The following is a 26,987-nucleotide window of genomic DNA, read 5'->3' as shown; positions in this document are numbered from 1 at the left end:
CCCAAAAGAAAAAAATGAAAATCCAATTAAACTGTTCTGGACACCCAAAAATGTTAACACAAAACACTTTTTGTATGGTTTTAAATTGTAGCTTTTCCATTCAAAATGCATATAAATACATATAAATGATGAATGAAAGGGATAAATTAACATGTTTACCCTGATTTAAGCCCTGATTGTTGACAAAGGCGGTATGAGGCGATGGTGAGGGACGAGCAGAAATCCACATGGACACCACCTTCGTGTTTTGCTATGAGTTCTTGAATTGGTGTTTCTCACCTTCTTTATCAAAGTGCTAGCACTTAAGGGCTATCCACACGGACAAGTTTTCAGGTCAAAACAGCAAAGTATTTGATCATTTCAGCCTCTCATCCATAAGGGAACGGTGTTCTGGGTGACCTGATATGGTATTGTTTGAAAACGGCTCCCAGAGCGGGAAAATCTGAAAACGCCGGCTTGTCGTTACCATGTAAGAGAACGATGACATCACTGACCCACCGCCGCCTCGTCGCCGTCACGTGACCAGAAGTGAGCTTTGACGACAAGCCGACATAATACCTGAATATTTGGACGGACATGCGTCATCTTAGTAGACATTCTGTTAATATTTTGTCGTCTTATACTCCATAATGACTCACCGAAGTGATCCACTTCTCGTAAGTGGAAGACGACGGACTTATGCGCATTCGTTCTTTCTTCTTCTATGGTTTGGAGTGTCGTGTGGTTCCGTCTGCGTGCCTGTTCACAGCGCCACACGAAGGTGTGCCTTGTGTATTACACCGTTTTCACTCAGTGATGCGTTCCCGTTTGGATGCAACTATATACTAAGCCGGCACAGTGTGGACGCAACTTTTTTTCAACCCGCCAAAAAAAAAAAATCCCAAGAACGTTCCCGTGTGGACAGGGCCTTTTGGTGTGGCTCCATTGTCAGTTATTTTGCAGCCGTGACCAATAAGAAAAGGAGAGACTTGTGGAATAAATGTGTTAGTTACCAAAGAACTACAGAGTCAATGGCTTATGACGACAGAGTTGGGGAACTATAACTTCAGGTTCCGGTTTCCAGTACAGAGCATGCTAACGGACGTTTTGTGCTAAAAATAGGTTAAGAACATAGTTGGACTCATGCAGTGTATTAATAACACAACAGGACGCGCACCAAATTGTATGCTGACCGTGGAAATGTATGCTAACAAGGGCAAAATTTTTGTGTAAAGGAAGAAACGACACACAATGGAACAAAAGCCTGGTACCTCCTTATGCTGGTCCCACACTGATGTGGTCCATACTGACTGCTGTGGGACGCCATTTCACTCCTCAGTCACATGGTTGGGTTGGTCACTCTATTACGAACAGCCCGCCCAAGCTGATGCCACAAGTGTTCCGTTATAGCGAGGTCAAGACTGTTGGAAGGCCACATCATGGTTGCTACCCCCAAATTCTGGAGTTAGTAAATATGCAATAAACACCATTCTGTGGATACGTGTGTTGCCATCTTGGAGGATGGCGTGTGGTCCCTGATCAATATCGCTCAGCATTGAGATTATCTTTAATGATGCCTTGTTTTTCCCCACACAATTATGCTGCCTCCATCAAAAGGTGTTACTCATCGTGTTCTCCCCATCTTGTCCATCTTACTTTCCTGTGCATGTTCAAGAGCTAATTGGCTTTGGCAATTTGTATGGAAGCAACGCATATACCGTACTCAATTGTGCTGCTCGTCCTTCAAATGCATGTTCCTTACAAATGGAACATACTTTAAAAGGGAAAGAAACGGGTTTTCCAACTGTATAAAACGGATTGGCAAAAACATTCTTACACCAGAGAAACAATCCGCCAAACACGCCTACAAAATTTTTTTTTTTTTTTAATTGATTTGTGAAGTCCCCTGTGTGCCAGAAAGTTCCTGCATCCAGTTCAGTTTCCACCACAACAAAGACAGAGGGGGGTTTCAGCCAAGTTTGCAACCAACATCTTAAATCTGGGATATAATAAGTTGATTGAGAGCATGTGTTCAAGGCCACGAGCTTGAATGATGTGACATTATGATGAGCATTGATCCTCTTTTTGCACACATACTACTTCTCAATCTGAGCTATTATTTTTGCTCCTCTCTGCATAGTGGCAGAAGTATGGGCTGAATTTATAAATACAATGCTTAAAAATACATTTGTCATCCCCTTTTTTTTCTCCTTTTAGAACTGCTAAATCCTTGCTCCCTTTGACACGGGTCAGTTTGACCCAGCTAATTAAGCTCCCCTTGAAAAGCCTCCTCGCTCGAAAGATTTCTTTCTTTCTTCCTTTCAAACAAAGCCCAATGTGATGTAAGGCCTTGTAAAGACAAATTGAAAAACTTTTATTTTTTCCTCCTGATTAATAAAATTAAAACAAAAACACTTCTTTGACGGGGTGGGTTCTTTCTGACGGTACTTTGTGGCTCAGATGTGCTCTGCACCTCACTGCTCTCAACCTCTAATGGTGCTTGGGATTCCATAGTGCTTGTGTTTCTAGGCAACAGGAAATAAAGTGAAAGCTTTTTTCTTAAAAAAAAAAAAAAGGATTTAGAAACACTTGGGCCACAGTGATTTATTTTGTTGGAAACTGGAGAAGGTAACACTGCTGAATCTTCTCAAACTGCACTCCAACCTGACTGAAGCATCTTCAGAGCAGAAAGGTGAGCTTTGTCACTTATTATATTTTTTAAAATATTTTCATTTTTTTCTTAAACTCTATATGCCAGTACATTATACATTACAGCCAAACAGAAAAGATTATATTTTCAATATTTGTATATTTTTTTAATTATATATTTTAAATATACATATTGAATTGTTGCATTTTAAAAGTTTTGTGTCATGCAATATATTTTATAATGCAGGGTAAACTGGAGCAAAAATATATATCTCAAATAATATAATAAAATACACAAATACATTTGTGTTTAAAAATTTGGCTGGATGTTTTTTACACTTATGGACAATACACTATTGCCAAAGTATCAGGTACATTATGCTTGCATACTATGACGATTTCATAAAGAGCTGTATCAAAAATGATGCCTTTAGGTATTTCTAATAATGTGGTTACTTTTTTTTTAGCTATATTTAAAAGGGGCAAAATATTAGAAACAGATGTAGTGCAGTTTTACACCACTCCAACCTGATTAAAACCACAATAACAAACAATGTTTCATTTGACAGGATCAATCACAAGTAAGCATTATTATTTTTTTAAATGCTACTAGTAGATTAAGTAAACACAGTGAAGCGCCTAAAGTGTGTGTGTGTGTGTGTGTGTAGGCCATGTTGCTGCTGGAGGCACTCAGCATGGGCCACACTGTAACTGACGTGGTGTCGGACGGTGTTGCTTTACTGCTACTTCTTCTGCTGTTGCTACTCTTCACCACCTGGGAGCGAACACACTTGTCACACATACCAGGTATTGTAACTTGTACATACACCACATGGACAAAGGTCTTTGGTTTGGACACATCACTAGATCCCTTAGCTCCCCCCTTAATTTGAATTCTTCATCTTATAGTTATTTTGGACAATTCTGTGCATCCAAATTTGTAGGAACAGTTTGAGGAAGGCCCTTTCAAGCTCGCAACTCACAAAAAAAGTGTATGCTTAGTTTGGTGTGGAAGAACTCCATCATATTTGGGTTGAACTAGAACAAAGATTATGAATCAGCAGGCCCTCTCTCAGTGACCCCTGACCTCATCAATGTACTTCTGGATGAAAACAGACTCCAAAATCTTCCCAAAGGAGAGGAAGCTCTAGTAACTGCAAAAACTCCATAATTTCCCCCACGTTTACTTCTTGTAGGTGTAATGGCCATAAGTCCAAATAGTACATGATGAGAAAGTTATTATCTTCTTCCAGGTCCGTCCTTCCTAGCGGGACTCGGCCCAATTGTCTCCTATGCCAGGTTTATCTGGACAGGCATAGGAACAGCAAGCAACTACTACAACAACAAATATGGCAGCATTGTGAGAGTGTGGATCGACGGTGAGGAGACTCTCATTATAAGCAGGCAAGTTACACATTTTGGGAATGTGTTTAGAACAGGGCAATGGTTCTGGAATAAGACAAGTCCAAGCGGGGCTTCTCTTGCAGGTCTTCTGCAGTCTATCATGTTCTGAGGAGCGCCCACTACGTAGCCCGATTTGGGAACAAAAAGGGTCTGGAGTGTATTGGGATGGAAGGGAGAGGGCTCATTTTTAACAGTGATGTGGCACTCTGGAAAAAAATGAGGACTTATTTCTCCAAAGGTGAGCTATTATTTGTACACATATTTACTGTATTTGAATTGTAGTATGTGTATGCCCAGTCAGAAGCTGCAATGGTATCTAATCTGATCTAGAATGTTGTTTTTTTTTTTTTTTACTATTGTTATTGGAAATTCCCTTTTCATACCTTATACATATAAAATTAAGCATAAACTGAGGAAATCCAATTCGATGTTCAAACACTTTGCAAATGTTTCGGCCTTCATGTCTTCTGTTTACATATTGGCAGCCCTGACAGGACCCGGTCTGAAGAAGACAGTGTCTATCTGCATGAGCTCCACATCAGAACATCTGGATAACCTCCAAGACATGACGGATCCGTCCGGACGTGTGGACGCTCTCAATTTGCTGAGAGCCATAGTGGTGGATATCTCCAACAAACTATTTCTCAGAGTGCCTCTCAATGGTCAGATGCGCACACACAGTACATATTTGCAGTAATGTAATACTCACACCGCCAAAATAAAACCGTTATGTCTTGTATTGCAGAGAAGGACTTGCTGGGGAAAATCCAAAACTATTTTGAGACGTGGCAAGCAGTTCTGATTAAGCCCAATATATTCTTCAAAATTGGTTGGCTTTACGACAAACATAAAATAGCAGCGTGAGATTGTAGCACACAGTAAAAATGTCATATTTGTAGCAGCGTGCAACTGTTCAACTGTCTCCGTATACCTGATTATTGCTTTGCTTCATCTCCATCAGCCAGGAGCTACAAGATGCAATGGAGACGCTCCTTGAACTAAAAAGAAACACTCTTAAAGAAACAGAGAAGCTGGATGATGAGCTCGACTTTGCAACTGAGCTCATCTTTGCCCAGGTGACGTCCTCAGAATTGTCCGTTTTATTTTTGTTCAATATGTACACAAAAGGGAGTATACCCCTCACATTTTAGCAACCATTTTTATGACGGTGTATCTTGTCAAGGGACAATACTATGGAAATAAAATTCAGACATACTTTAGAGTAGTCAGTGTGCAGCTTGTATAAGAGTATAAATTTACTCTCGACTGAAAATGACTCAACACACACCTTGATGAGGACGCTGAAGCTCATGGAGTGGTCAAGTATCTCCAGACTTGAACACAACTGAGCACCTGCACCTCAAGTGTAAGGAAGGTGGAGCAGCGCAAGGTGTCTAACATCTACCAGCTTCACCAGTCATGTCATCATGGAAGTGTGGAGGATTCCTGTGCAGCTCTGGTGAATTCCATGTGTAAGAGGATTAACGCAGTGCTAGATAACAACGGTGCTAACTCTATACAGTCAAACCTGTCTTAGCGGCCACCTGTATAGAACGGCCACCTGCCTATAGTGGCCACTGCAAAATCCCCCGCAGAAAATTTGCGTGTTATAGGCCCTGTGTATAGCGGTCACCTGTCTAACGCGGCCACCCATTTTGTATCCCTTGGTCAATATCTGACCGCATTTAGCGGCCAAAATGCCGACTCAAGCAGAAGCTTTATGCACTAAAAAGTTTTGTTTTTTAAGCAATGAAACCGTCGTGTGTAGACTTTAATTACTGAGTCCTAGTTTGACATAAAAAAGCCGTCTTCTTACTTTGCAATGCCGCCCTGAAAAGATTCAATGACGGCCATAACGGTAATCTTCCCACTTTGCAATGCCATGAATAGATTCTAAAATAGCCAAAACACCTGAATAAAACATCTAAAATCTCACTTAATTGCCGACTAATTAGAGATTAGAAGCCCATTCAATAAGAAAGGAGCGATGGTATTGTTAGTTTACGACGATCTTCGCACCTCCTCCGCACTCAATTGTTCACGCACACACCCATTCATGACTGCTTCACGCGTATCCTGTACATATATCTTCGGGCTCGTTCACTCCAATTTTTATTTCTTGCTTTTAAAATCGTGTTTTAAAAAAAAATCAAAGATGGAAATTTGTGACGTTCTGCAGGACAGGAGTGAGCGTCCCGTGTCCTGCGCTCTTATTTGGCGGGCTGTGCCTTCTTCGGGGAGGAAGAGGCAGCCGCTTCATGCCTGGTGGCCACGCAGCTGCGGTCAATTAACATTTGTGGCGGATAAAAGGCCAGTGCCGTCGAATGTGCGGCGCTGGTTCATTGTTGTTGATATTACTAGTTTCCTCACCGGAGCTGTTACATAGATTTACCTACCTGTTTATGTGTCAGCAGAGCGTTTTCCCCTATGTCTCTTGGTTTTATTCCAGTCTTTTTGTGAATACATGTTAATATGTGTGCGCACAAATTCAAAATGGCCGCCAACCTGTCTATAGCGGCCACTTTTGCCGTTTCCCTTCAGTGGCTGCTATAGACAGGTTTGACTGTATATTGATATTTTGGACATGTTCACTGTGAGGTGCACTCTTTTCTGTTGCCAGCTATTTAGACAATAATTTCTATGTTTTTCGGACAGCACTGCTTTCCAAGCTGTACAGTGACTATTCTGAAGTTATATCCAGTATACTTTGTATTGTCCACTGAGAAAATATAATAAACGCTTGCTCCCTTTTGTGAGATACTGTACATCATCCACTGTTTGACTCACTCTGACTTGACCATTGCACAGAACCAAGGGGAGCTCTCTGGCGACAATGTGAGGCAATGCGTGCTGGAGATGGTGATCGCAGCTCCAGACACTCTCTCCATCAGCCTCTTCTTCATGCTGATGCTGCTGAAACAGAACCCAGCCACAGAGCAGACCCTTGTGGAGGAGATCAACTCTGTCATCGGTACATCAGGATTATCCCTGTATCCCTAGATAGCGTCTAAAGTTTACTTACCACCTCACTCTTCTTGTTTCAGGTGAAAGTGGAGCTGAAAATGTTGATTACGCGCGTTTGAAAGTGATGGAGGTTTTCATCAATGAGTCTCTAAGGTTTCATCCTGTGGTTGATTTCACCATGCGAAAAGCTCTGGAAGATGACATCATTGAAGGCATCAGCATAAAAAAAGGAACCAACATCATTCTCAACATTGGGCTCATGCATAAGACTGAATTTTTCCCAAATCCCAAAGAGTTCAACCTCCACAATTTTGACAAAACAGTTAGTCAGCATGTGTGGCTTACATCATCAGCTCTAGGTGAAACCTTGACATCCTCTTTCTTTCTCAGGTTCCCAAACGTTTCTTCCAGCCGTTCGGTTGCGGGCCTCGCTCCTGCGTGGGCAAGCACATCGCCATGGTGATGATGAAAGCCATCCTGGCCACGCTCCTATCTCGTTTCACCGTGTGTCCTCGCCAAGGCTACACCATCAGCAGCATCAGGCAGACCAACAACCTGTCTCAGCAGCCGGTGGAGGACGAGCGTAACCTGGCCATGCACTTTATCCCTAGAACACAACAATCATGCATATGTAACATGACACCATTGGCTCAAGCTACCAGTTAGAGTGGAGGCAGCTTTCAAATCAATGCATATTGTTTTATTTGGCTCCCCTTGCTGAAGTCCAGATGTCATAATCACTGTAAATAATTGTCACTACACTTGCATCACTGTGTGGGTAATGGTAAATGTTGCCTTAAATCAATCAACAAAGTAACCAGCGTTAACATTTCATCACACTCTGAAATAAATATTAACTTGCAACAGTTTCACCAGTCTGTCATATCTAGTGTACAAAACAGCCAAAAGATAGGCCTGCATGACACTCAAAATAATAAAGTTAAATAACATTTTACAAAGTATTAATTGTTCATTTTTAAGTTTATAAATGTGCAGTACTGTGCAATAAATGAACAAAACTGAAGAAGGGGGCTGAAGACATATCTGTCCCCTAGGGGTGCATGACAGAAAATAATTGAGATTGAATCTCAATGGAAATGATGAACAGCTCATGTTCAACCATGGTGGAGGTGTTACTGTATGGGCAAGTATGACTGCTAAGAGGTGAAAGTCTACACTTCAGTCACATGTTGACTGTTTTATTACAAATAAATAATTTTTAAAACAAAATTCCTCAAGTTTGTCACCATTCAAATATCTCTGGACTATATTTCTGTCACAAAGTTAGGGCTTCCTAATCATTTTCCTGTTATTATAACGTAACACACAAATTTCCAGTTGTCATGTAACAGATCTCATGGGAGCATTAACATGAATAAAAATAACCTATAATATAAAAAAAAACAACTCACGTTGTGAGGTGACTTTAATTTACACCCCTTTCAATCTTTAACGATTACTTTTAACAACTCTATTAGCTGAAAATGACCAAATTTGAAATGACAGTTAAAAAGTCATACACATTAAGTCCCTGTGTAAATGTAGACAGCCTGAAAGCACCCATCACAATCATGTTAAATGACATGGTGAATTTATTGAAGTTAGTAGAATCATAGTGCATCAAGCATATTACTTAACTCTGTACCACAGGCACAAATCAAACACCTTGGCTTTAGAACATAAGGCATAGGTTTAAAGTTTTGCTTTATCACACTTCCTATCAGGATAAGCACAACAAAAGAAAATGTCCTTTCCCCTACATCTGACTAACAGTACTGTCATGGTTTTTAATTCAAATGAAACTAATATAAAATACTTTCACTAAGAATATAAAGCCAATAAATATGTTTCTGCAATATTGCATGAATACAAAAAATATTATATTAGCTACAATCCACCATAAAATGACAACCAGAAAGATGAGTGCATAGATTGCCACATGAGTAATGGACGGTAGAGATGTAATGGAGAGGTTTCATTGACACAATTAAGACTTAACAGTCTCGTGACTTCATTTTAACCCACTTTCTCCCTGCATTAAAACTTATAAATATCAGCATTGCTATGAGATAGCGTAGGATATTCCCTCAAATAATGCAACATATTTTTTGACACACACACAATAATCGACAGTAAATTTTCAGCATTTCCTGTTAGCCAGCTGATGCAAGCAGATTTTTGTCTTTTCAAGTAGTCAGCATTGGTAGTTTGATCAACTTGAGACTAAAAACGTCAACACTAAGACATCCTTAATTGTTAATGTTATTGTCTCCAAAATGATCAAATCCTCATTAAGCCCTGTCACAATTTTAAGACATTTGTGTTATTTTGACGATTTAAATCTTTGGGTCCAGAACTTAAGCATGTGTTTTCTCTTCAGAAACGGTGGCCCAGTGTATGATGCATGTCATAAACACTGTAATGCAGAGACCAGCCTTCCGTCAACTCTCTTTCTGTTCTCCGCTACTGTTTTTTGAGCTAATGCAGCTCAGCAGTGCCAGTCTTCAGTGTTCCTGTAACGCTCTCTGACAGTGGTAGAGCAGGCAGTCGGGCAGGTCGGGGACCGTAGAGCGTAGCCACACGGCAAGCGTGCCAGCGTGCACTCTGCAGTGCATCAAACATGGCTGATCCTGCAGGAGCTGGCAAGCGACAATTCCTTCCATTCCTGTTGGGAAAAATAAAGGCTTACTGAAAGCGAAAGATCGGTATACATAGATTTAACCTTTTGACTGTGAAAGCTTCAATTAACATTTCCATTCAATTAACCACACAGTCTCCTGTAGTCACTGGGTGCCAGGTCTACAAAATCAAATACCTGCGGGGCATTTCTATGGCTGGGATCACAGCACAAGCCACCACTGCGGTCCAGTGTGTGGAAACACGTAGGCTTTTGTAAAAGGGGGGGATGTTCTAAATAAGTCACCCGTTGTTTGTAGGATATGTAAAGGTCAATAAAATACCACAGCAACGTGACAAATCTCTCCAACCACCTACTAAGGCACCATGGGATTTCACACAACGCTGACCTTCCAGCCACCTCCTGCAGTAGCAAGTAGCAGGTAAACCTATTAATTCAACCTGAGGAGATGTTGGTTGCACTTTATTTTTGATATTAATATTGCATTATTGTAATGTTGAAAAACAAAAGCATAAGTAGCAGGTCAACCTGCTGTTTAAATGTTGGTTGCACTTACTGTACTTTTATTGAAAATTTATTGAATATTGAAAATGAGAGCAGAAAAGGTTAACCTTGGGTTAAATCAACCTGAAGTGTTTGTTGCATTTTATTCAAATAAAATGTGAATGCATTTGCCATTAATTGTTGTTTACTTTTTTTTTTTTTTTTAATTTATCCATAATTAATTTATACCTGATTCCCTTACAAAAACGGCGTGAATCTAGGAAACTTCACCTGCACAGTCCAGTATCCAGGTATTTATTTCAGTCACATTGGTTGAATTTTTCGCTAAAAAGTGACTGAATCGATTTTAAAGTTACTGAATCGTTTCGGATCGTATCATTCTAAATGAACCGATATCGTCGTTGAATCGTATCAGCAACCACGAATCATCATACGAATTGAATCGTGACTAAAACTAATCGTTACACCCCTAGTACCGAGCTAACTAGTTAGCATCCTTTATTCTAAACTTAACTGCGCCCAGTTCAGCTCTAGCTGATCTTAAACATGCAGTACTCAGTGTCAGATCAGTAAGTAATAATTCATTTTTAATTAATCATTTTATTTCCTTTTACAATGTTGATTTTATGTTTTTAACTGAGAGATGGCTCAACCAAAAACAGCTAATACTGTCCTGATTGAGTCTAGTCTGCCTCATTTCAACTTTGTTTCTGAAACGTGACAAAACCAGAGGGGTGGGGTTGTTTGTGCCTTATTCAGGGACAATATACTCACCCAAAAATTGTCATTTCGGGTTTTTTCTTTTGAGTATGTGTCATTTAAAATGGTATTAAAACAGACTTCCATACTTTATATTACCATTTACAAGCCACCACTGATTTTTTGAAAAATTGCTGATTTTACTGAATTACTTTCAGTTGTGTGCACTGATGTTGACTGTTTGGTCATTACAGGGGACTTAAACGTGCATGTGGATGAAGCTTATGACAGGCACTGATGACAGAACTCACTGCAGTCCTTGAAAAGTTTGGTCTAACTCAGCATGTGACAGAACCCACCCACAGCAGAGGGCACACTCTTGAGTTGATCATTACGAAGGGTGTTGCTATTTCAAATGTGAATGTTGTGGATGTTGCTTTGTCTGATCACTTTTGTGTTTTTTTTAACACCCAATCCAGCAGTTGGTTCTACAGCACAGTTGTTCAGGGAAGACTCATTAATAACAGCACAAGGACAGTTTATAGCAAGGATTAGGTTTAAAAACACTCATAAACCATCTCGAGCTCTAAGAAGCTCAGAGAGTGGTCGCCTGCGGGTGCCCAGAGTCAGGACTAAACACGGTGAGGCTGCGTTTCAGTTTTATGCTGCCAAAATCTGGAACATTCTTCCAGAAGATGTGCGACAATCCTCAACTTTGGTAATGTTCAAATCCAGGCTGAAAACACTTCTATTCAACTTTGCATATGACAGCTGAACGTATTTTATCTGCACTCTTCATTTTTTCTCTTTTTTGTTTTATGGAATGATTTATAGAATTTTATGTAATGATTTCTCTGACGTAATGTCCCGTCAGTGTAACATTATTGACGCCTTGTGGCGAGAATACTACATATAACTTGTTTTTCAATATTTTTTGACTAATAATAGTCCATAGACAGCCACGAAACAGCGGCCATTTGTTCATTAATTTGAAAAAAACAACGATAGAGTGAAAGGAGCGATGTTCGAACCGCAATGTTGCAAGGGATGGCTGTACAACATTGGTTCAGTTGTACTGTGTTGTACTTACAGTAATTAATCCTAACTGACCATGTGGTCAAAGAGAGCTACATTGTCCTTTACACCTTCTCATGCTCCCCAAATCATTATTAGTTAAAAATACGAGTTGTTAAATACACTGAGTTTTTAAATTTCATAAACAACCTCTCTCCAATTGTTGCCTGCTTCCAGTTAATGCCCTGTCTTCTTTGCAGTTTAAGTACAAATATAGTTAGAGCTATCATTACAGCATTTACGGTATATGCATTCCTTAATCCAGCAATTTTTATATCATACATTTGTTACATCATATAAAAACTAATTATAGAAATATATAATATTATAGAAATATACAATCATAGCGATTAAAGATTTTTTTATTTGAAATGTTATGGCTTCTGGGCAAAAAAGGAGAACAAAGAAAAACAACCGAAGAAAGAAAAAAACCCAGTTATACTGTACATCTAACACATCTGTGCACCCCCATGGAATACTATACTATATTAATATTTAATAACTCATACCGTTTATAGTCTCTGATATTATCTTCTCCAGTTCATTGATCCTTTTAGGCTAAATGGACTGCTGCTGACACATTAAGCGTTGATATATACTTTTTCGACACTTTTACGATCATTACACATACTAGGTAAATATATTTTAGTAGTAACAAGTTCTTGTTTAACAGGTTGGTAAGCCGTTACTGGTGGTCCGGGAACGTCATCCTGTAAAAAGCTGGGTTCCTGTTCCTGGTAACAAAGGACTTCATGGGTGAGCACACCCACCAAAGAAATACTGTAACTAGGATAACTCTGCATAAAGGCTTTTAGAATGGAAGAAGCCTTTTGGTTTAGAGGTGAAACATCTTCAACTACCAAGATGTTGTCCAGTTGCCTCAATTCAACTTTTGTGGATTATATAATACATCATATTTAAATGCTTACCTATTATCTCCACCACATGAAGGTGAAGTTTCCTCTCCAGCACGTTCAGAGTGGCCCTCAGAGGGTCCTGGACGCCTGTGATAAGCGTCAGGTTCTGCTTTGTATCATGCGAGAAGGCCAGCCACATTGTCCCATACTCTTCTGTGGACAGCGTCAAAGGTCTGGACACAAAATATATAAAATAAGCAAAGTCACGCGTGTCATGGATGGCTGCATTTAGGAGCATTGCATGTGTCACCTGATGAATGAGATAAGAGGGAGTTTGTATGAGAACTTGGCTGTGTGGGGAGTCCCAGTAGCCATGTGGAAAGAAACCAGTCCTGACACGACAAGATGAACTGAAGGCCGCTTGACAGTCAGGGAATATTGCCAGACTTCTACATAGTGGCTTCTCACCTCCTCGACTGGACTCTCACAGATACAGGACACCTGCAAAACATTGGAAAACCTTATTCAGATCAACTTCAGAGAAGCTTTGTGATGTTTTTCTGGAGTCATGGCAGTGTTCTTCCTCAAAAAAGGGTAAACCATACAAGGTATCTTGGAAGACAATACTACTTCCTTAACATTACATTCAATGAAACTGGGAAAATTCCGAAATTTCAGAGATCCATCAAAAAAAGTACTATGGCTGCTTCTCCCAGTTCCTTCCAGCGTCTTTTCCGAGATGCAAAAGTCTGATGTCACACAATTGTGATGCAATTCATCACAAACTGTTATTCATGCAAAGTGTTGACAGGTTGGTGTTCCTGACACAAAATAAGGACATGCTTGTGTCTTCTAAAAAAAAAAGAAAAACTGTACCTAGAAAATACTACTGTTCAATTGAAAGTATTTTTGAGTCGCTGACATTTTAAAATGTTCTCTTAAAATGTTCACTCCTTCATATTTTGTTCTTTTGTTAATAGCTGAAGATTTAAGCATTGCTAAAAGTTTGTTATATTTGACATTTTCTATATTTATTTCAAAAAGAGAATGGCCTACTTTATTTTAGAGGCTATTATAAGACATGATTTTTTTTAATGTGCATTTTGCATGAAGCTCTTACATTTTCAAAAAACATCCTCATGTTAAGTATTTATTTTAATAAAACAACCTGACACGCATATATGGCTTAGATTTTGTCTAAACTAACTTAAAAAGTATTGGGATATATATTGTATTTCGATATTCAACCTAAATATATCGGGATATGAGTTTCGGGCCATATTGCCCAGCCCTAGTTAGTCCTCAGTTTGTTTCTTTCCTTGGCTCATTGTGTTGTGGTGACATCGCCTGTCAGCATTTGCATTTAATATCTGCGCTAACTACTTATTTACCTCAACTTCTTCTGAGTCCAGCTGCGCAAGTAAACGCACACGAGTGGCGGAGGAGTTGGAAATGAAAACAACAAGCACCAAACAGTCTTCTTTGTGCACATGGCAGGCAAAGAGATCCACAGACTGGCTGGAACACAGAGGAGTGATTTCAGAATGGGTCGCTCCGATGCAGTCAGCAGGAAGGTAGGAAGCGAGACATATGTCTTTAGTTCTGACTGGTTCTTCAGTCTCCGCAGCCATTCGGCCGCTATCCCTGGTGGGACTAGTCTCGAGTGTCTTCATGTCGCTCTCAGGCTGCCCGCCCTCTAAAAGGGCAATACCATTCTGTTTGGGTGCGGGTAAAGATGTTTCTGGGTCTGTGTTTGAATCGAGCAGGATGCTACACAGCAGGTTGTCCACGCTGTTGGGAGGAGGGATGACAGAGTTGGGTGTTTGCTTGCCGACTTCTAAGGATGAGACCTGACCTTTGTCCTTCCTCCTAAACATCTGGGGCGTCAGCTCTGACTTTCCCATCTGTTTAAAGACAAAGCCCCATCAATACATGATAATTATGATAATGTATATACCGTATTTTCCGGACTACAAGTCGCACCAGCCAAAAATGCACATTGAAGAAGGAAAAAACATATATAAGTCGCACTGGGCTATAAGTTGCATTTTTGGGGGGAAATTTATTTTTAAAAATCAGAGACCAAGAACAGACATTTCATCTTGAAAGGCAAGTTATAGCAATAAAAATAAAACTGAGAACAACAGGCATCTGTTAACGTAACGTGAATAGGTGTTATGTTAACGTAACATATTAACAGTTATTCAGATAACTCTAGTCTAAACAACACAACTACTTTAGTTGCAGCTCGTAATCTGCAGAATATGATTTTCTTTTTGGGGGCATTTGTGTTCCATCTTTCTCAGTCGTTAGTTGTTAAGTTGATGTTTACATTGTACATTTTCAGTGGTCCAGGAGTGATAGGAGAAGCAGATACTGGCACACAAGCCTAGAGAGGCCTCTCGTGGCTGTCAGTGTGGGGAAAAAAACCACATAAGTCGCTCCGGAGTCTAAGTCGCAGGACCAGCCAAACCATGAAAAACAGTGTGACTTATAGTCCAGAAAATACAGTAATTTGTATCATGTTACTTTTCTGTATGCGTTTTGAATTTTAATACATCATACTGAGCACAACTTAGTCGACATAAGGTACAATGTTTCTCACCAAGGATTCAGACGTCTGGGAGCCCAGGCCGACAAACAGTGAGGACGCTAGCTGCTGCTTCTCTTGTTTGGCAGCAACAGTTGGAGGCGAGGTCTGGCTCTGTGAGATGCTGAACTCACCCACCTGGTCCGCTGAATGGACTGGACTGTGTGCTTCAATCAGAGCAGGTTCCTCTGCAGGCTCCTTCTTGGCCAGGTAGCCCTCCCTCCCCCAAACTCGTTTTACTTTATCGAGCTTTAGAGTTGTGGCACTGAAACAGAAAGCAGTGGTAGAGCTGTATCACTATTGATGGCCATAACATTAGTGATGATAACCATCAAATCACATCCACAAGAGATGCATAAAAAATTCTGCCTTTACGAACAGTTTTGATTGACACTGTAAGAGAAGTACAGTGTTCCCTCGTTTATCGTGGGGTGTAGGTTCCCAAAATAGCCTGCAATAAGTGACATCCGCGAAGTAGCCAACTATTTTTTTTTTACAATAATTATATATGTTTTAAGGCTGTAAAACCCCTCACCATACACTTTATACACTTTTCTCAGACAGGCATTAACATTTTCTCTCGTTTAAACATGCTCAAAGTTCAAACCTTCATTTGAGTTTTAATGATTAACCTACGAGATTGGACACAAGAAATTCTTAAGTGACTGACGCGTACTTCCACAGTTCCTCTGACCGTGCCTCTCCGTCATCCTGGCGCCGTTCCGCTGTACTGTAGCGTTTTTGTATCCTTATTAAAACATATTGCTCCTGTCATGTATTTTCCTCCTCGTTCCTTCCTTCCTTCTCCCGTAATGGAGCCCTACAGCTGCAACTCCTCTTCCTCCTCTGCCTTTTGGCCTCGACCGTATGTGCCGTTGACGGTGCAGAACGTTTCGTCGACATTGTGGGTGTTGTCGGTTATAAAACATACAGCACTTCAAAGTCACACTGCTAGCATCAAACATTTATGTAAATTTGGTAAGCCAAACGCATTCGATACTGCACAGGAAGGCAAGGAGGAGATTGATTGACAATGGCCGACAGTCCGTGAGCCAATCAGGACGCAGAATACAATGCGTGGGTTTGCCCTTAGCCAATCAGAACGCGGACACAACACGTGCGTTCTCCCTTAGCCAATCAGGACGCAGAACAAAATACATGTTAATATGCTGTAAAAAAAAAAAAAAAAAAAAGCAGTAATAAAAATGCGCGAAACAGCAAGTCCGCAAAAGGTGAACCACGATGTAGCGAGGAAACACTGTACACATTTAACAAAACTGTGGTTGTAGTTTGCAATTGTATAGAACAAAGCAGGGGTTCACATACCTTGCTTTATGCGAGAAATCTGTGCTGTCACCAGACAGACCAGAGCTCACTGATGGCAGGGTGGGGGATTGTCTGTCGGGAAAGCTGCATGAAGACATGCCAATAGGTAACGACAGGCTGTAGGGCTCCAGGCTTAAAACTGAGAGAAAAAAAACAAATACACAGTCAAATTAATGTTATCAAATATTAATTTGGAATGTATTGTGCTTAAAGTAGTACTTGCAGATCAAACGTCATTTACTGTGATAGGAATGTATAGGCCACCTAATGCAAACAGCATGTTCTATGATCAATTACAAGCTCTTACTAAGCATTGTGATACTATTCTAATTGGCGATCTTAACATAAACCGGTTTGATGTAAGGAGTTACATTTTTTGGTAGTACAGTGCTATAACTATTCATGTAAGAACTTAAGTAATTTTGCGTATTATGAAGAAAACCATGGAAGTTGCTAGATATCAGCGCTTAAATTAAACTCTTATGAGCTATATTTGTTATCATCATTATATTTGTCCAAACAAATGTACCTTTAGTTGTACCAGGCAATAAAATGAATCAAGAAGCTGAAGAAACAAGGGTGGTCTAATACTTTTTTCAATGACTGTACTTAAATTTATTTGGAAACTACGGGTATGTTTGTCTCTGCACTCATTGCATGACTGTTTTTAGTACCATTTTGCAAAGGTTCTTTTTAATTGCTCATTTTTTAATTTGTGGTGCATATATGTTGTGCTGTTATGCTTTTACATCAACCTGTCATGGGACCGCAGATGAAAATTAGCCTTTGTAGCTAAATTTGGCATATTTACATGCGGAATTTTAATCTGCTCATGTGAATGAATATGCATTGTCCCATTTTGAATAAATAAATAACAAAACAAGGTCGTTCATGTTGCCAAATTATATAATACATATTAAAAGTGAGATTTATTGTACCTTTTTCCTGGGCAAGCTCTTCCTGACGTTGATGATGAGCTTTGTAAGGAGCAGCACCGGCAGCCAGTGCTTCCGACACAAATTCATCCAGAAATGACAGAGAGGAATCTACCTGGAAACAAAGAGAATGCTAGTTCTAGTCATACACCATTTAATAGATCCATTTCCATTTCACCTCATAAAATTACCAATCTCAAGTAATGAAGAGTCTAATTTACATGCCCGCCAATTCTAAAGCTATATTACCTCCAGAGGCTCCATGGAAATATCTTGAGGTAGCACCTTAGCCCTCAGCTCAGCATGCAGGCTGAGGTTCTGCAGCTCCTGAGCCCTTTGTCTCAGCACGGTGTCCATGGAGCTGCAGTGCATTTCACATATTCCTTGAAGAACTGCCATACCTGCTTCACTCTCACAGACCTTGGTCATTGCCATGAGGGCCCAGCTTTTTGTTTCACTATTGGCATGCTTTAAATCCAAAAGCTTGGCCAGAAGATTCAGGATTGTGGCTGGTTCCAGATCTGTTCTCAAATGAGAATATTCTCCAAGGACCTGAAAGACAAACAAATACTAGATCCAGGTTCAAGTTCTACAACTGATAATATGACGAAGCACATTCCTGCAATTGTAATAAATAAACTGTACATGGGGCTTGCAAGAGAAATCGTACTCACCCAGCTGATGACTTGCAGGAAGCGCTGAGGCAGATTGCCAGGCTCTCCCTGCAGTAGAGACACGTAAGAATCCACAGCAAAGCGCCTCAACTTTCTGTCCCCTTCCCCGCTGTCAAACCCTGGGCAATTTTGTGGGAAGAGAACATCACCACCACTTTCAGCTTTTTCCTGCCAGGGGTCGCAAATCAATTGCATGAATGGTCTGGCTTAATTTTTATGCTGGATGCCCTTCCTGAAGCAACGTAGCCAGGAACCAATGTCCTCCACCATAAAAGGCAAAACCTTGTACTATTACACCACCAGAGATGTGATTAAAACTGCTTAAAGCAAGTAAATAAAATAATAAAACAAACGCTCACTCACCTTCAGACAGCAGTTTAAGGAAATTGTTGGGGATATCAGGCTGCATCAAGTCTCCACCCAATGAGAACATAGTGTTCATGGTGTCAATAAACCACTTGTTGTCGTTAGGTGCATATGTAGACATTTTTATAGGAAAAAACATTGACCTAAACAAACCATGACAACATTAGTTCCACTTTATGTTTGCAATTTTTTTAACTGGGTCTGTTTATTTAAATTAGAATAGACTTTTCATGGTTTTCCTTTTGATATTTATACGTCAATTATTTTAACCTTTTTTTCCGAACATGCCAAATTGCGCAAATGTACATGATGTACCTTAATGTGACTTGTTAAGCATGTCTAAAACAAATAAAACATACCATATAGTCCATCCATCCATTTTCTGTGCCGTGTATCCCAATTAGGGTCTTATTAAAAAATAATAAATTCAAAAATACTCATACATATACATATACATATATATATAAATATAAATCTAGCAGCAAAACCTTTATAATTCCAATCTTGTGATGAAAATTAATTATCATTGATAACATTGACATGAAATTTAAGTGTTATGTGTTGAAACAATAATTATTTATGAGAGTAAATAGTAACTATCTAGCATTATGGTTTTTGCAATGCAGTAATGTAATAAATACTATTGCAGTAGCCGTGTTACAAATTCAAGGACTACTAGGTTTCCACAGTGCTCTACACGGTACACAATTCTCAACACATTGGATTCATGTAAAAAGCAAGAAATGTATATTTTGAAAGTAAGCAGCTGCTATCAAATGTAATGCTAACAAAGTAAAATATGGCAGAAATTTTAGTAGTGGGAATTGAGAATATATATAACACAGTAGATCTGTAATGTTCTAGTATTTGACTTATTGTGCTGTTTGGTGTTCTTGTGTTGTTTTCATGTATTATCATTTTAGTATATGTCGATTATTCAGCTCCCGTTTCCTTTTCTTTAGATCAAGAGTGCTGGCGAGGGTGGAGCCAGGAGACACATCTGTTGCTGATCTTAAGCCAGCTGCTGTTTCCCTCGTTGGGACTTTTTATGCAAGCACCAGTGAATGTCAAAAAAATTGCAATATGATACGGCCGTAAAAATGTCTAGTTTTGACACATGGCCATACTTGATTTTAGAATCCACACACACACACACACACCAGAAACAAAAGATATTTTTCCGCCACTTCTGCAACCTTCCCAACCAGGTCCATGGTGGTGTAGTCATCTTGACAGGTACGCAAGAACTCCAGCATCTTTTCCACAATAACGGTGACATTCTGGGCGTTTGTGATTCTAAAGAGCAACTCCAGTGTCTATAAGCAAACAAAAGATTCAATAATGTCGTGAGAGTGAACAATCTCAAAATCCACATTTAACTGAGCATGTCTCACTGAGTGTTTCCCCTACCATAACAGCCCCCCCTAAGAAGATCAAGTTAATTTTATTTAAATTACATATACTGTATATGCATATTGGGTAGCAACACGCCTGGGCAACCTGGTCTACGGTGGACAAATCTGTTTCTTGTGACATGGAATGCCACTTCTCTGTGTGAGAGGTTGAGACATTCCGACTAGACATAGTCGGACTCACCTCGACCCACAATTTGGATTCTGGAACTAAACTCATCCAGAGGAGCTGGGCCTTTTTTTAATCTGGAGTTGTTGCAGAAAAGAGACGGGAAGCTGGTGTGGGATTATTAATAGGCCCCCGGCTCGGTGCCTCTCTGTTGGAGTCATCCCCGGTCACTTTCCTACGCCTTCCAGTTGGGGAAAGGGTCCTAACTGTTGTTTGTGCGTACACGCCAAACGGCAGCTCAAAGTACCTAGTAATGCAGTCGGGGTGGACTGGACTATCGGGGTGAAGAGAGAGCTGAGCCAGAAGGCAAAACTCTCAGGCTGTGTCCAATTTAAGGGTCTGCAACCTACTAGTCCAAATTAGAAAGGCTGCAAAGGCTCCTCCAAATAAATATTGTGCTGAAACTACTACTCGTGTGTTATTAAACACGTATTTCATGAATGAATGACTATTAGCTGAGTATGACAGCAAGGTGGTGTTACTGTATGAATTCCACTAACAAAAATGGCTTGTGTCTGTCAATGGGACATCATCTGGACTGATGCATGTTTCCACTGTCCACACCGTCCATCATGTGGGTTTGCACATTTTGTTTGTTCCCTTTCATTTTAGTTATGTTTTGGATGCTGGATGACAGATATAATTCTGTCATTATGATGAACACTTGACACAACCAGGACGTGTGAGGAAGGCTAAACCATCTAAATTCACAAGGCTGGTCGTAGCTGGAGGAGGAGCCTCTGAACATCTGGCCTTTGTCAACCGGGTAGGCTACTGGCCTTGTACTGGCTACTGGCTCACCCTTAAATTGGACACAGCCTCAATTTACTGGTAAATCTATGTTCCCACCCTCACCTATGGTCATGAGCTGTGGGTTGCAACTGAAAGAACGCTTGCGGGCACAAGCGGCCGAAATTAGTTTCCTCTGTAGGGTGGCTGGACTCACCACCCTAAGAGATAGGGTGAGGAGCTTGGTTATCCGGGAGGGGCTCAGAGTAGAACTGTTGCTCCTTCACATGGAGAGGAGCCAGCGGAGGTGGCTCAGGCATCTAGTCCTCCTGGACGCCTCACAGGTGAGGTGTTTCGGACATGTCCAGCCGGGAGGAGGCCCCGGGGCAGACCTACGACACGCTGGCGGGATTATATCTCACAGCTGGCCTGGGAATGCCCTGTTGTCCTCCCGGTGAAAATGGAAGAGGTGGCCGGAGACTGGGAAGTCTGGACTTCCCTACTGGGACTGCTTTCCCCGTGACACGAATAAGTGGAAGAAAATTGATTTTATATTTACCGCCATTAATTTAAGCATATTTTTCATATAGAAGCAATTGCATTAGAGTTGGCTACTATGCGTGTGTATGCACATATGCAGATGTGCCCTCCATTTTTGCAAGGCCCCACCCCCACTTGCCCCCAAAGCTGAAAAACTAAGAGAAACAGTGTCACCTCACGCTTGATGATGAGGTCTGAATGATCCAGGCATTCTATGATGGTCATCTGATGCTGCAGGGCCAGTTGTGGATCCTGCTGGACCACGTACGTGAGCGCTTTCAAGCCTGCAGCACCAACATGCTTACTGCAACAGCCGACTTGATCAGAAAATTACCACACAGGTTGCATATGGTTCTTACCAATGTATTTCAAGTTAATCTTCGGTGACAGAACAAAGTTTCCAATACATTTTGCAGCTTTTTCCAATAGTTCAGCCTTTGGATGAATTGTGTAAACACATTTTACACATTCGTACAATATTGCTGAGAGAACAAGCAGATTAGGAGACAATAGATAAGCAGTGGAAAATATATTATCAAAATGCAAGCAACCACATAATGTGCTATTTCAAATGTAGCATACCATAAGTGATGTTATGGTTCATTTCTGCTCTTCGTAAGGACTCGTCAAGAACTTCGTACATGATCCCACTTGTACTGTGTGGCACCCCAAAAAAAAAAAAACTGTCAGAGAAAAGTGTCAGAAACCCAAATTCATTTAGACTGATAAATTACCTCTCGTCATTTTTTCCTAATAAGGACAGAATTCTGAGAAGCTGGATTTGAAGCCAGGGAGCAGGAACACTATGATAGTTATAATCCATTGGAAGTTTTCCAGCCACCACCTGCTTGAGTATGGTGACAAAACTCCCTGTCAAGTCCTTGTAACCTTCTGGATTCTCCTACAGGAAGTATCAATCCAAAATTAATTTGGCTTTCTCAAGCAATGTAGATCCCAGTGACGATTTAACCAAATAAATGAAGAAAGTACCTTGATCATCTGTAAGTAGATGTGCAGAGAGGCTGTCATAACACCAGGATCCTTGTCACACAAAGCTTTGCGAAACTTGTTATGGATGTGCTGAACTTGATTGGGTGCGGTTAGGTAGAATTTGTATAGTGCCAGAACTGCTTTTCTTCGAATTATTTCTCTATCAAAACATCAAAATATCATTAGTCCTAAAGTTTTGGGTATCCAAACAAAAGCTCAACAAAATAACTGTTAAGTCATTATCCGGGTATAAATGACTGCTTTCTTACTTTGGGTGAGTTAGCTTCTCTTCAACCAAAGGGAGGATTGCAGGTATCATATCTTTGGGGAACAATTGGCTGACAATAGTAAGAGCCATGCACACTTCAATAAGGTTTGTGCTCTGCAGATCCTAAAAGCATAAAATTCATTGCTGTCAATACCACTTGGAGGTAGCAAATTGTGTATCTAAAACAAAAACGGACCAACCTTTAGGACTGTATTTACGAGAAGAAGCAGCAGCTCATGACTTTCGTTCAGAAACAAGGCCACAGATAGGTAACCTGGAAACAGCACACAAAATCTTTTTTTTTTTCCCACAAAGACTTCAAGCTGGGTGTTATTTTGAGGGGCAGTAAATTTACACTGCCATACAAGCTGTACACTTGACATTGTATCAAAGTCAAAGTGTCATTTCTTCAGTTTTACCCTAGAGGATATGATAAAGCTATAATAAAGTATTTACAGAAATGTGAGGGCCGTTCTCACATTTGTGAGGTACTGTATATACTGTACAGTACATTTTTATTTGAGAGAATTACATTCCTGAAGTTTGCAGTTTTTATGTTTAACTTAAAAAAAAAGTTGTGTACAATAGCTGTTTACAAAAAAGCTAAGTAGCTTTATGTTTCGGATTTTCTTCTGTTATTGTACCGAAAATGAACCAAACCGTGACCTTAACAGCGAGGTATGTACCGACTACAGAACCATAATTATAGCATAAGGTCTAACTTTTACTTACGTTTATGGTAGCTTAGTTAACTTCCTTTTATGCTTGTATGATTCACATTAGGCGTGGAATGATTCCTCCAGTAATTCCAGTACCTCGATAACCAAAAATGATAAGAGAAGAATCAGCATGTGTGCTTATGTCACGCTTACGTCACCCATGCAGAGGAAGAAGCGGATGTTTGGTTGAAGGAGCGGGAAGATGGAAAAGGCAAGGGAAAACAACGACGACGATGAAAGGGAAGGAAAATAAAGCTGGTGTGAGCTTATTAACAGCCCCCAGGCTCAGTGCCTCCGTGTTGGAATCATCCCCGTTGAACGAGAGGGTCATTTCCCTACCCCTTCGGGTAGGGGAAAGGGTCCTGACTGTCTTTTGTGTGTACCCGCCAAACAGTTCAGAGTACCCAGCCTTCTTGGAGTCCATCAAAGGAGTGCTGGAGAGCACCCCAATGTTGACTCCATCATTCTACCGGGAGACTTCAACGCCCATGTGGGCAATGACAGTGTGACCTGGAGGGGCGTGATTGGGAGGAACGGCCCCCCTGATCTGATCCCGTGCGGTGTGATGTTATTCAAACATAAGGATGTCCACAAGTGCATTTGGCACCAGGACACCCTGCAGGTCTATGATTGACTTTGTAGTTGTATCATCAGACCTGCGTCCGCATGTTCTGGACACGCAGGTGAAGAGAGGAGCTGAGCTGTCAACTGATCACCACCTGGTGATGAGTTGGATTAAATGCCGGGGGAGGATGCCAGACAGACCTGGGAGACCCAAACGTGTAGCGAGTTTGTGCTGGGAACGTCTGGCAGAGTTCGTCTGTTCATTCCCGTTTGTCGAGACTTCAACTCATCACCTGCAACCCGAGGCAGGACGAGGATATTGAGTACGAATGGGCCCTATTCCGTGCCTCCACTGTTTAAATTGGGGACGGGGGTCTGCTGACCTCGAATGAGGATATAGTCGGACGGTGGAAGTCGGCCCTTCTCAATCCCACTGACATACCTTCCATAGCGGAAGCAGAGTCAGAGGACACGAACGCGGACAGTTCCATCACCATGGCTGAGGTATCTGGGGTAGTCAAAACGCTCCCCAGTGGCAAAGCTCTGGGGGTGGACGAGTTTCGCCCTGAATTCCTAAAAGCTCTGGATGTTGAGGGACTGTCTTGGCTGAAAAGGAAGGAGTCATCTTACAGTAACACGTCTCTTCAACATTGCCCATTACTGGGGCGGTTTGCATCTGAGTGTGAAGCTTCTGGGATGAGACTCAGCACCTCCAAAGGCCATGGTTCTCAGTCAAAAAAGGGTGATTCCTCCCTCTGGGTTGGGAGTGAGGTCCTGCCTCAGGTGGAGGAGTTGAAGTATCTCGGGGTCTTGTTCATGAGTCAGCCTGACTAAGTTTAGGGTTTATAAATGCACAGCCACCAACATAATGTAATAGGTAACATAGTAATGTTAATTAACTAATTATTTCTCTCCTTTGTTAGTAAATAATCACGGTCTCAGATGGATATACAAAGCACCATTATGTAGTCCATCAGACCCAAGAAAATACTGATTACTCAGGAATTTTCGATAGAATACTCGATTACTAAAATATTCAATAGCTCCAGCCCTAATTCATATGTTATAATACGTTATACTAACATTTTATAGTGAGGACAGACTTCACACATACCAACTCTCTTTTCCAAAGCAGTGCCTTGTTGAGCCAGTTTGATGGCATGAATGTAGCAGAAGGAGGCCTCATAACCCAACATCTCACAGTAGATGGCTCTCACCATGAGCTCCTTCATCTGCCGCTGGTGATCAGCACATGGCACAAAATTTAATATTACACTCATTGTTTGACCCGTACTAATTTATTGTGCAAGGACAAAAAGTATAACATAATGACACAAACCATGGATGTGTTTGGGGAGGACGCTTGATCTTTAATAGCAGCCAGCTCCTGCTGAATTAGTTTCTCTTCTTCCTAAACAAAACATGCGAATAGCAAGACCAGCACAATATTGCCACTGAATTCTTGAGATCCATTGCAATGAGCACACATGGACTAAAGGTATGAATGACATGCACTGCCTGGTCAAAAAATAGGTCACACACTCTAATATTTCGTTTGAACGCCTCCATCTTTGATTACAGCACGCATCCACTGTGGCATCAATGTCAGAACACTTATTTTGGTCCAGAGTTGTATACACTTTCTCCAAGATGTTGTATTGAGGATGGAAGAGTGAGACCACGGAGCTGAGTTCCCCCACTGTCCTACCACCTTTTAATAACAGTTCTTTCGATTAAATTTTAGTACTTCAGCAATCTCTTTAGAATTTCAGCCTTTTGGAACAGATTAACACCTTTTCAGTGACACCAGAATGCAGTGTTTCCCATACAATAGTTTACTATATGAGTTAAGGTTAAATAACTTGTTGCTGAAACTATCACTCATTGAGTAATTATTCATGAGAGGCTCTTAGCTATTTGCTTAATCCAAGTTGTAAATTGTTTTTTTGGCCAGGCAGTGTATTATACTGTTAATCAGTGTCTATAATAAGTTTGTTACACAAAACTGTAAATGTAATGACAGTCCATTTTCATCATATCGCAAGCATTATATCCCGCCTTCTTCCTGTTTTGAGTATTTAAGTTATGACCGATGTAACACATGCACTAGTTACAATGTAATTGCTAATTATAGTGATTTGACCAAGTTTAGCTTCTAATGTTAGCCATCACTGACTATATAACCTATCCTAACAGCAGAATGACTGAAATCGCCTCTTTGGGACTACAGTACAGTACTTGTGTGCGCACACACTACAGACGTGAATACCAGGCAGCCATGAGTGACCAATGATCTTATTCGGACCGAACAACTTACCGTACGTCAATTTTTAGGCAGTTCAATTGTAATTGTGACAATTTTTTTACAATCTGTTCTTTTAGTAAACCCCTCTTGGTAACATATGCTAGCCGGTGGTGGAGCTATCATTTTTTATTGAAAGAGTCGAAGACAAACGGCACTATTAATGTTTCTAGTCGACTTTGCTACCTCACTCAACTTAAATGACAGTTCGCTAAACAACACCATTGCAAAATTTTGAATCCATATATCAGCTCAGCTTTGCAATCTTACATGCTTGGACGTCAGCTCCGTGATTCCTCTGATGAAGCTTCCGAGTTTGGAGGTGGAAGATAGTTTTGCAGCTCCTGGTTGAGAGTCTAACGACAGGAGGCTCGGCAGAGCTGTCAGCGTTTTCTCCACAACGTCGCTCATTTTGACCACAAAAAAACGGGCACAGCAGGTTTCTTGCTTTCTACACGACAACCTCACTCACTTCTCTATGCATGCCTGACACTGTGACACACAGTCAAAAAAAAATGAATGCTAAATGCGTAAAAGATCACAAGTGGTAAAATGCTAACACGCCAGGCAGCCATTGTTGTGATTCACCCAGGTCACTTCCGGCTTTGTAAAAAAAAAAGAACTTTATTGACACC

The 26,987-nt window shown here is 40.7% G+C and overlaps 2 protein-coding genes across 3 annotated transcripts; one reads left to right on the top strand and one right to left on the bottom strand.

Annotated features, from left to right (window-relative positions):
• The first annotated feature begins 2,459 nt into the window (after window positions 1–2,459).
• LOC129182021 (aromatase) lies at window positions 2,460–8,450 on the top strand. The gene is made up of 10 exons (XM_054777890.1): window positions 2,460–2,671; window positions 3,297–3,435; window positions 3,882–4,032; window positions 4,116–4,270; window positions 4,518–4,694; window positions 4,778–4,892; window positions 4,994–5,108; window positions 6,841–7,003; window positions 7,077–7,318; window positions 7,387–8,450. The coding sequence occupies exons 2-10, from the start codon at window positions 3,300–3,302 to the stop codon at window positions 7,660–7,662; spliced, it is 1,530 nt and encodes a 509-aa protein (XP_054633865.1). The 5' UTR covers window positions 2,460–2,671; window positions 3,297–3,299; the 3' UTR covers window positions 7,663–8,450.
• On the bottom strand, window positions 2,953–26,945 carry ap4e1 (adaptor related protein complex 4 subunit epsilon 1). Of its 2 annotated transcripts, XM_054777888.1 has the most exons (23): window positions 26,623–26,945; window positions 25,390–25,461; window positions 25,165–25,288; window positions 22,968–23,041; window positions 22,769–22,890; window positions 22,500–22,659; window positions 22,244–22,410; window positions 22,092–22,165; window positions 21,869–21,991; window positions 21,684–21,793; window positions 19,836–19,975; window positions 18,657–18,772; window positions 18,294–18,412; window positions 17,869–18,171; window positions 17,623–17,734; window positions 16,685–16,823; window positions 15,374–15,623; window positions 14,160–14,672; window positions 13,079–13,269; window positions 12,841–13,001; window positions 7,342–9,661; window positions 7,055–7,186; window positions 2,954–6,975 (listed from the first exon to the last, which is right to left on the bottom strand). In XM_054777888.1, the coding sequence occupies exons 1-21, from the start codon at window positions 26,761–26,763 to the stop codon at window positions 9,501–9,503; spliced, it is 3,372 nt and encodes a 1,123-aa protein (XP_054633863.1). In that variant the 5' UTR covers window positions 26,764–26,945; the 3' UTR covers window positions 2,954–6,975; window positions 7,055–7,186; window positions 7,342–9,500. The 2 variants fall into 2 exon arrangements, with proteins under 2 accessions (XP_054633864.1, XP_054633863.1); XM_054777889.1 differs by lacking the exons at window positions 25,390–25,461; window positions 26,623–26,945 and adding an exon at window positions 23,500–23,582 and having other exon boundaries at window positions 2,953–6,975.
• Between the last annotated feature and the right edge of the window lie 42 nt (window positions 26,946–26,987).

Source organism: Dunckerocampus dactyliophorus, chromosome 5 (genome assembly GCF_027744805.1).
Source record: "Dunckerocampus dactyliophorus isolate RoL2022-P2 chromosome 5, RoL_Ddac_1.1, whole genome shotgun sequence".
NCBI classification, from domain to species: domain Eukaryota; kingdom Metazoa; phylum Chordata; class Actinopteri; order Syngnathiformes; family Syngnathidae; genus Dunckerocampus; species Dunckerocampus dactyliophorus.
The sequence above is the reverse complement of the archived record's forward strand: the minus strand, read 5'-3'. Positions and strand labels throughout refer to the sequence as shown.